General features: G+C 36.8%; 4 protein-coding genes and 1 long non-coding RNA gene across 6 annotated transcripts; 2 read left to right on the forward strand and 3 right to left on the reverse strand.

Annotated features, from left to right (window-relative positions):
• Positions 1–638: 638 nt before the first annotated feature.
• LOC116178261 (SUN domain-containing protein 1-like) lies at positions 639–2,787 on the reverse strand. Of its 2 annotated transcripts, none has more exons than XM_031497727.1 (6): positions 2,651–2,787; positions 1,723–1,914; positions 1,565–1,670; positions 1,264–1,370; positions 930–1,216; positions 639–881 (listed from the first exon to the last, which is right to left on the reverse strand). In XM_031497727.1, the coding sequence occupies exons 2-6, from the start codon at positions 1,868–1,870 to the stop codon at positions 681–683; spliced, it is 849 nt and encodes a 282-aa protein (XP_031353587.1). In that variant the 5' UTR covers positions 1,871–1,914; positions 2,651–2,787; the 3' UTR covers positions 639–680. The 2 variants fall into 2 exon arrangements, with proteins under 2 accessions (XP_031353587.1, XP_031353578.1); XM_031497718.1 differs by lacking the exon at positions 2,651–2,787 and adding an exon at positions 1,964–2,212.
• LOC116178275 (density-regulated protein homolog) lies at positions 2,201–2,993 on the forward strand. The gene is made up of 4 exons (XM_031497738.1): positions 2,201–2,311; positions 2,368–2,626; positions 2,677–2,816; positions 2,863–2,993. The coding sequence occupies exons 1-4, from the start codon at positions 2,216–2,218 to the stop codon at positions 2,905–2,907; spliced, it is 540 nt and encodes a 179-aa protein (XP_031353598.1). The 5' UTR covers positions 2,201–2,215; the 3' UTR covers positions 2,908–2,993.
• LOC116178292 (DNA-directed RNA polymerase III subunit RPC9-like) lies at positions 2,676–3,576 on the reverse strand. The gene is made up of 4 exons (XM_031497756.1): positions 3,475–3,576; positions 3,156–3,426; positions 2,850–3,110; positions 2,676–2,799 (listed from the first exon to the last, which is right to left on the reverse strand). Exons 1-3 carry the CDS (start codon positions 3,480–3,482, stop codon positions 2,985–2,987), a joined length of 405 nt encoding a protein of 134 aa, XP_031353616.1. The 5' UTR covers positions 3,483–3,576; the 3' UTR covers positions 2,676–2,799; positions 2,850–2,984.
• Positions 3,577–4,008: 432 nt separating this feature from the next.
• On the reverse strand, positions 4,009–6,126 carry LOC116178283 (phospholipase A2-like). Its single transcript, XM_031497744.1, has 3 exons — positions 5,982–6,126; positions 4,489–4,709; positions 4,009–4,442 (listed from the first exon to the last, which is right to left on the reverse strand). The coding sequence occupies exons 2-3, from the start codon at positions 4,664–4,666 to the stop codon at positions 4,120–4,122; spliced, it is 501 nt and encodes a 166-aa protein (XP_031353604.1). The 5' UTR covers positions 4,667–4,709; positions 5,982–6,126; the 3' UTR covers positions 4,009–4,119.
• On the forward strand, positions 6,065–8,177 carry LOC116178300. Its single transcript, XR_004146833.1, has 3 exons — positions 6,065–6,123; positions 6,187–6,774; positions 6,829–8,177. It is a non-coding gene; the product is annotated as an uncharacterized LOC116178300 (long non-coding RNA).
• Positions 8,178–8,195: the final 18 nt, after the last annotated feature.

Here is an 8,195-nt window from a genome sequence, read left to right on the forward strand (position 1 = left end):
TTTCCCGAGAAATTTTGGTGCAGTCGATTTTTGGTAAAAAAGGAAGGTTGTGCACTGCCTTTTTTTGAGGCCCGCAGAAAAAATTGTCTCAGATCGACCCGGAAAAAACATTTTCTTATAGAATGTGGCCTGTAGAATCCATAATTTCAAACAGTTCCAAGATTGGGCTACTAGTTCAAAAGTTACAACTCTTTGAATTTTCTTTCAAAATTGACTCAATATTTGTGAAAGTATTTGAGTTACAAATACAAATACTGCTTCCATAAAAGTATTTAATTACAAAGTATTTGAATACTTTAAAGGATTTGAGTAGGTACTAAAAAGTATTTACAAAATCGAATACTGCCCAGCTCTGCCTATTAGTATTTTTAGATAAAATAGTCTAACTCTTTCAGTATAAAAATAGTCGCAGGTAGCCGCCCACTGCGAAACTCCTCTTCCTTCGCATGAAATGAAAATATCCACCTAACACAGGTAATCAGTTTATATACTGTATTGAGAGACGTATAATACTTCAAGGCCGTTTCTGAGGAAAAGGAAGATGCACCCAGGAATATGTTTCAGGATAATTTTGGACTTTTTCAAAGATCACAGATCCCTTTAGGAGAGTGAGAATAAAGTTTGAACGTACAACAGGTACAAAAATATTTATTTCTGTGTAACACTATTTACATAGACAATTATTCCTTGCCGTGCACTCGGAACCTATAAATGCATGTGTAGGTAGGATTCCCATAGTTGCTCAAAACATGTAATTCCAGGTGCTTGTATAGTACTGAACTTTGATTTTGTACTTTAAACATCTGCAGAGCGTTTCCCTCCAGGTTGTACTTAAATACCCCGAAACTAAACCCGTCGGTAGCTTCTTCACCATCCAATCCCTAAAATCTATATCAGAAACCAGCAATACCAATACGAAACATATTTACATAAACTTGAAACTCCTTTGGCGCACTTGTTCGATTTTGTGCTAGACTCTTATGTACATGTTCCAAAGTAAACGCGGTCACATACACCGGACATGCCAAACTGATCCGAATCCTGCCCGTACTACCCCTAAACGAGAAACATTGCCCCGGCAACGTTCCCGGTTGCAATATCTTACTGGCATCAGTCGGAACTGTTGAGAACATATCCGCAAGATTAAACGCGTGATTAAACGCCTGTGTACCAGGCATGGAGATGATTCGCGCTCCCGACGATTCCATTGCATAATCTACATTTGATATTTATGATCGTTCTCGTGTTAGTTAACTTACCTACCTATCAATCCAATTTTGTCAGTATCGTAAAGATGTACAGCTGCTTGTATTTTCTCATCGATTAAATTTAGAAATAAGGGATTGGTACTTATATCATTCATTTGATTCCTACAACAACTAACGTTATAGGTACCTACATGATTTTTAGAGATCTGACCATAATGCCCAACTCGACATATTTCAAATGGAGGGCCTAAAAAGTTTTGTGTGATCAAGTCGAGTGTTATCGAGAATATGATGTTGTGTTAAGTGGGGAGTTGGGGTCAAAATCTGAAGTTGGGCATTCTGTTCTCTATTATTACCTTATTGCGGCAATCTCATCTTGTAATTTTGATTGACAATTGGCTAGCAGCTCATCGACTACCACTACACACAGTGCTTCTTTGGAAGGTAGGTATCTACACAGAACTGTTTACGGTTGCCTTTCTGAAATAATGGGGGCCTATAACAAAATAGTTACCCGAAATAAAAACAACCGCAATCCCTAGTACGTTTCGCACAGTTAAAAAGTGTTTCAAAACATTTTTAATATTAAAATCCCATGCGCATAACTCCCGAAGATTTTCCTTTGGGGTAGGAATAAAGTCGGAGATGTCTAAATTGCCCATGGCAAAGACGTCCTGGGTTAGAGAGGTAGTCGACGTGGACTGTTCTGAAAAGAATAATTATGCCGAAGAAAGAGCAATGCTTACTGGTAATACCATCATGATTCCGTAAGTTTAGTCTATTTCTCATTTTGTTATTAGACATTTTTAAATTTATTTGAAATTTGAAAGTGTAACAAAAATTACTGCCAACCGAAGAAATGTAAATACCCAATGCTACCAACACAAATAGCAATAGAATAGTTACCAACCGTAACCCATCAAAACTGTCAAACCAAAGGGGTAGAGGTTAGAATAAATACCGGACGTTAAAAAAGGGGCTGTTTTAGTGTTTTCCAATACTCAACGATGACCGAAACCAGTAGGTTAGCAATGGGCCCGAAACCCGGGGTAAATTACCCTCTAGACGTTTTATATTGCGGAAATTGTAGTATGCCAATTGAGGTTAGTTTGAATAATCTTTCCATTTTTTCGTCACTAAAAGGTATTCATTTCATTAGTATTGCGAGTATTATCCCGAATATGAGAAGTGCAAACAATGGCTGGAACGTAATTTACCGTCAGAGTTCGAAAAAATTAAGGTGAACGATGACACGACCGAAGGTGGCGGGGACGAAGAGAAGAAGAGGCAAAAACGCGGTGGCAAGGGTATGATGAAAACGAAGAAAAAGGATGATGGTCCTAAACAAGTTTGCGTTTCGAGAGCACCTCGTGGTAAGAAGAAGTCTGTTACCGTTGTAACTGGTATGAGTAGTTTTGGTATGTACCACCCACAAACCCTACCTGTATTTCACACATTGATTTCGTAGGTATTGATCTAAAGGTCGCAGCCAAGTTTTTCGGTACTAAGTTTGCATGCGGTTCATCGGTTACAGGTGATGACGAAATAGTAATACAGGGAGATGTTAAAGATGACTTATTCGATGTTATTCCTGAAAAGTGGCCAGAGGTAAGATGATGAGTGATGTGCATCGTTTCTCACTGTGTTATTTTAGATTGATGAAGATTTTATCGAAGATTTAGGAGACCAAAAGCGATAAATTAATGTTGTGTTGAGTTTATGTAGCTATTTCTTTGATAATTATGTTTTTATTGCAAAATAAATGATTTTCCTAATTTAAGCTTCTTCAGTTTCATCTTCATTTTCTTCTACCTTTTGCACATGTGGAAAGTGTAGCACCACGATTTTTAAAATTTCATTGACTTGTTCCTCGGTGAGTCTTTCTTCGCTCTCTTCAATCATCTAAACCTATTTGGTAAGTTTAGTTGAACTAATCGTAGCACTTACCAACTGAATTTCGAGGGCTGTAGTTGGAGGCGAATTAATGATCATTAGTTTTTCATTTTTACTAAGATTAAATGGCTCTAATGCCTTGAGACATGCTGTTATAGTTTCCGGTGTTTGTTGATTGCAAGGTGTATTCTCCAAATATCTGAGAGTCTCGTAAGTGATTGTGGCTAACTGTCCTTGCCGTTTATCTTTTTTCCTGCCATCTTTTAGCTGTTGTAAATGTTTTAAGACTTCATAGTTGCTTAACTGAGCGGAGTTTGAGTTTATACTGAAAATAAACAATACAAATAGTCCTATACAAATGTTTAAAACTTACACTTCCATTTCACAAATTTTGTGAGGTTAGAAAATTACTTTTTGTTTTCTCTGGTGTGAAGTTAGCTATCATTATCAATCAATATGTACAGTAAGCTACAATAATATTAGTCACGAATGCAAATTTTAATTAAAACGTAATAGCGGTCCCCATCTATCTCATCATGAAAACAAAGATCCAAAAATATTCACTTTGCCACAAAAACTATGTAAAAATTGGTTTCCTTAAATAAATTGTAATTCTTGGAACTGATAGGAAAGGGTCCACCTTTATGTGCATGTAAAGGGTAGTTTGTGGGCCCGTAAACAAATTCACACAAGGGAACAATAATATTACATCTACCCTAAAAATTACAACTTCACAATATGCATTTCCTAGAGCTTGTAGACCCTGGAAATAAAACCAACCAAAGATGTTAAGAAATAAAAAGACACACAAGAAAATCGCCACACTGTCATAAATCCATCGAAAGTTAGCAAAATGAACTACAACGCTTTTGGAAAATACCTACCACGGTATAAGAGAACAACAACAGGCTGTGTGACATTTTATTTTTTAACTATAATGAGCAAATTGCCAGTTCCGTAACACTAACTACCCAGAAGAAATAATTTATTGGGAAATTGTCTACGCTAAATTACAATATTAAAAGCTGTTCTTCGCTTTCCTAAATTTTCTTCTGTTCTCCCTATCTTCGACGCAAGGCACTTGAACTAAATTAAAATATACGTTTCCCATAATGTGAGCGGTTGGCGAATCGGACGATTTTAGGCAGTCGAAAAGATCGTCGTCGCATACACAGTGCGACTTGGTATAAAGCGAATTGTTAGTCAAGTTGTAGCGTTGGGAATACGCCCTCACTTTCACTGGGCATAGATCGTGCGCGCGACAACACCTATCGACATTGGGCTCAGCTCCTAGATCGAAATAATCGTTTGCTATGTCACCCGTACCGCACCACTTTGTACCTACAACAATAATATCGTACTTGGTTTACTGACTAAGAAATTCAACCTGGTATAATTCCGCTGAATAAGGTTAGGGGGTTGTTGGATAAGATCCCCCTATTTTCCATGGGAGCGGTTTGATGATGGAGCGATGTCGCACTGATGTGAGATTTTCGATCCACTTGGTCACATTGGGACATCAATGTCAACATCTCCATTAGCGATATATACACGGGTTGTGCCATTTCTTGCAGCTCTCCCAAGGCGTGCAAAGCATGGTCCGGTTCACTGCAACATAATTTCAATTAAACCCGTGTCTAAATAATAAATACAAGGCCAGGGCTCGGAATGGACCGGAACAGCCGTTCCGGTTGGTAAAAAATATTACAATATCATTCCGTTTCGCCCGCACACAAATTTCACAGAATACTACATATTGGCGACTTATTTTTCCAAAATCACATCTGGAAACGATTATACGTCCTCCAGATCATACCAGCACACGGAACCCAGAACTTGTCTCTATACACAAAAGGGAACCATGCACAAAGCGGAACTGGAATTTTAATCTATCAGTTTTATTCTTCCAAGATGATTAAATTTAGAAAATTTTTCTTTACGGCTTTACATATACCTACATCGGAACCCAAGTATAAGGGTAAAAGTATGTTATGGGAGCAGGTACCAGAGCCGGAGAAGAAACTTGGGGCGAATAAACCCTTTCCAAAATAAAATTCAAAGTGAAACATTTAATTCTTGTTACATTTTATCGTTTTTTTAATGTGTGTTACACGAGCTGATGGGCCGTTACTTCTGGTTCACGAAAATTTCTATTCCGAGCGCTGTGCAAGGCAAATATAGAGTGTAGAAATCAATGTGTTTGGTAATTATTTATAAAAAGAGTCAAGGTTTCAATCAATACTCATAGAGGATAAACGTCAGTAGGGTTCGTTATATACCTATTAGGCTTCTAATTGCATTGAAACCTCTGGGGAATTTTTATGGCAAAAGTAATCACGGAGACATCACTGGCTGTTTACAATTATTTATTACACCCTTCAAGTACACAAGTAAAGATTAAATATAAGAATCAAAATTAACCACCATCCCCTACAAATGTCTATGGATCATTTCAACTCTTCTCTACAATCAATTTATGATCACATTTTAATTCATAAAATAGAGTTCTTTGATAAACCTGAATGGATTTAAAGGGAATGGCAGGGCCAGCTTCAGATTCAGTGCCCATAACAGAACTGGTTAATTTTGCGTTAAATCAGTGACACTCACTGGACGTCCCACTACCTATTGCACGAAACTGTCTTTAGGTAACATTGTGTTTCGCGACATTTTCTTTAAATGTTGAAATTTACTAGGAAAATTGTCGCCACAAACCGACCAAAGGAAAACGGACGCAGATCGACTCGAAAATACGTTTTCTAATAGATCACAATGCAACAATTATCAAATTATCCTCAACAAATATAGCATAACTCCGTCCTTCCGTCGGTGGTATATGTTTTCTAGATAGACGTGAAATGTTGCTAATAAATTACCTACCTTATCTCATGCACTTAGATGTTACACAACATTACAATTTACATGTTAATAAAAGCACAGATTTAATATTTAAATCTGTGATAAAAGGAACCGCTGCAATTGTGCAAAGTTAATGGTGGATGTTATACTGCGTTTTGTAACGGTAGGTTTCACTTTATAGTCAATAATTTCCAAATGAATTAATCGTTTGTTTTTCTCTGTAAAGTCGAAGGTTGCAGTATGCGTCATTAGATTTTTTTATTTGCGTCATAGAAATTTATCAACGCCAATTAGGGGTGCTATACGCTCAAGTTCATGATAAATAAGGTGCAGTACCTACGGCTGAATCGCACCTCGTCATTGATAAGAAAGCGATGCAGTTTGGAAAAACCTGTCAATTTTGCTAATGTGTGAGCAAAAAGTCATGTCATACATTTTCTTCGTCAAATAAGCGAACGTGCAAATTCGTATTGAGAACTATAGCTAAAAATTATAACAATAATACCAGTGAACTTTTCCGGCGAATAAATCAAAGTTAGAGTGATGTTACGATGAATAAAAATTCAAATCCCAAAGCGAACATTAAGTGTGAACTTATTTACCCTTTTAGTCACTGATATTTCGAGAGTTGAATGCAGACAATATAAATAGAAAGTTCGCTGCTCGATCATTTCAATGAAACGGATAATATCCGGAAAACTTCATCAATAATCCTCCAGGAGATCCAATTTTCGTTTGCGTTGAGGCATCATCTTTTAGAGAAGGACCGTACCAATTTGCACCCTGAGAGAAACAACGGATGGCTACAATTGAGGTAACGTAATCTTATTTTATTTGAATCGTATATTTAAAATACCTATTTAAAAAGTGCATGTTTGCTGAGTAAGTTCCAATCCAGAAGGAAGTTTCTACTGATATTAGTCAAGAGTTGCCATTAGAAATGTTACAATTGTCTGAGGGGGCAAATTTATAAGTAACTGAAATTCGAGGAGTTAGTCGCAAAGAAATGAAAAGGCCGGAGTATCTTATCTATCGACATCACTAAAATTAAGCGAAAAAATGGTATCAAATCGAACAGAAAAACCCTTCGTTTCTAATGCTGGCTTGTTGATATAGAACATCAACTCCGTTTTTTTATAAAGCAATGTCTATAAGGTGTGCCTCTAGAATCGGGCAAAAAAGTTGTCGTAGCTCCAGCGGATGAAGACATTTACTCTTCGATTTCTATCTGCACTGACCACCGAAAAAACCGATTCGTAAAAAGCAAAGACTCTGAAATTGAGCGAAGAAACTGTCGTAGATCGATTTGACTTTCTCTGATAGATTTCGGCGTGTACAAACAAAAAAAATCACCCCCAGGGCATGAGCATCACAAAAACCTGATTTGTAACAAACACCTACTCTCATGATTAGTATTTTCAATTGATCAAGATGGGTAATAAAGAATCTTGATATTGGTCATATAGAATACCTACCTACAAACATAAAACCAGTCCATCAGCCAAGGAAGGAAGTAAAGCCACGTGTATCTATTAATTAATATTCAATAGTGTAACCCACTTGAATCTAAGTAAGTCAGCTGACATACAATACAAACGTACCAGACACCTTCACAGACAAGTTAATTATTCCATTTCCTTGTGAATGGGAAAATAAACAAAAACTATTGTGTGAGCTTGCATACGTTATAAGGATACATATTCCAGAGGACATTGTACTTTATTATATACAAACCGTTTGGATGTAACAGGGATTTTTTTTATTGTAAAACGTACGTTATGGCTTTTATATGTTTGCGTTGGTGTACCTACTTACATAAGCAACAGTTAGAGATTGATTGAATAATTAATTCACTTATTCACGCACACAATATCTTTTTGAGGCTTACTTCAATTCGCGGGATTTCGCTTTTAGTTACAGTCAGGTGAGGAATCAAGAAATAATTTTAGGATGAGCTGATTTGGAACTGCTTCTGGTAAAGGCAAGCATATCGCATATTGTAAAAATCAGATTAGCGCATGCGCAAACTGCGAAATGTCAACTTTCTTATTTATGGAGATTTTACTCCCTGAAAATCTCCGCCATCAATAAACCAATCGTTGTTTTTCTGTAGCCCCCTATACAACCGAAAAACTCTCGATACGATATTCACAATACCTCTTCTGGGCCCATAACCAAATGCAATAGCCGATGGATCTATCTAATTCTTATTGAAGTTTTAAAAATAACTGATTT

This window comes from Photinus pyralis, unplaced genomic scaffold (genome assembly GCF_008802855.1).
Source record: "Photinus pyralis isolate 1611_PpyrPB1 unplaced genomic scaffold, Ppyr1.3 Ppyr1.4_LG1, whole genome shotgun sequence".
In the NCBI taxonomy this organism is placed as follows: Eukaryota; Metazoa; Arthropoda; class Insecta; order Coleoptera; family Lampyridae; genus Photinus; species Photinus pyralis.

Excerpts from the sequence above, each read along its gene's own strand:
- LOC116178275 (XM_031497738.1), top strand. The coding sequence starts at position 2,216 with ATGACCGAAACCAGTAGGTTAGCAATGGGCCCGAAACCCGGGGTAAAT. Across the intron at positions 2,627-2,676 it reads AACTGGTATGAGTAGTTTTG|GTATTGATCTAAAGGTCGCA; the intron begins GTATGTACCACC and ends TTGATTTCGTAG. Across the intron at positions 2,817-2,862 it reads TTCCTGAAAAGTGGCCAGAG|ATTGATGAAGATTTTATCGA; the intron begins GTAAGATGATGA and ends GTGTTATTTTAG.
- LOC116178292 (XM_031497756.1), bottom strand. Across the intron at positions 3,111-3,155 it reads CAGCCCTCGAAATTCAGTTG|ATGATTGAAGAGAGCGAAGA; the intron begins GTAAGTGCTACG and ends AAATAGGTTTAG.
- LOC116178261 (XM_031497718.1), bottom strand. The coding sequence starts at position 2,012 with ATGTCTAATAACAAAATGAGAAATAGACTAAACTTACGGAATCATGAT. Across the intron at positions 1,915-1,963 it reads AAACTTACGGAATCATGATG|AACAGTCCACGTCGACTACC; the intron begins GTATTACCAGTA and ends TATTCTTTTCAG. Across the intron at positions 882-929 it reads CAAAGGAGTTTCAAGTTTAT|GGATTGGATGGTGAAGAAGC; the intron begins GTAAATATGTTT and ends TATAGATTTTAG.
- LOC116178283 (XM_031497744.1), bottom strand. The coding sequence starts at position 4,666 with ATGGCACAACCCGTGTATATATCGCTAATGGAGATGTTGACATTGATG. Across the intron at positions 4,443-4,488 it reads ATTCAGCGGAATTATACCAG|GTACAAAGTGGTGCGGTACG; the intron begins GTTGAATTTCTT and ends TTATTGTTGTAG.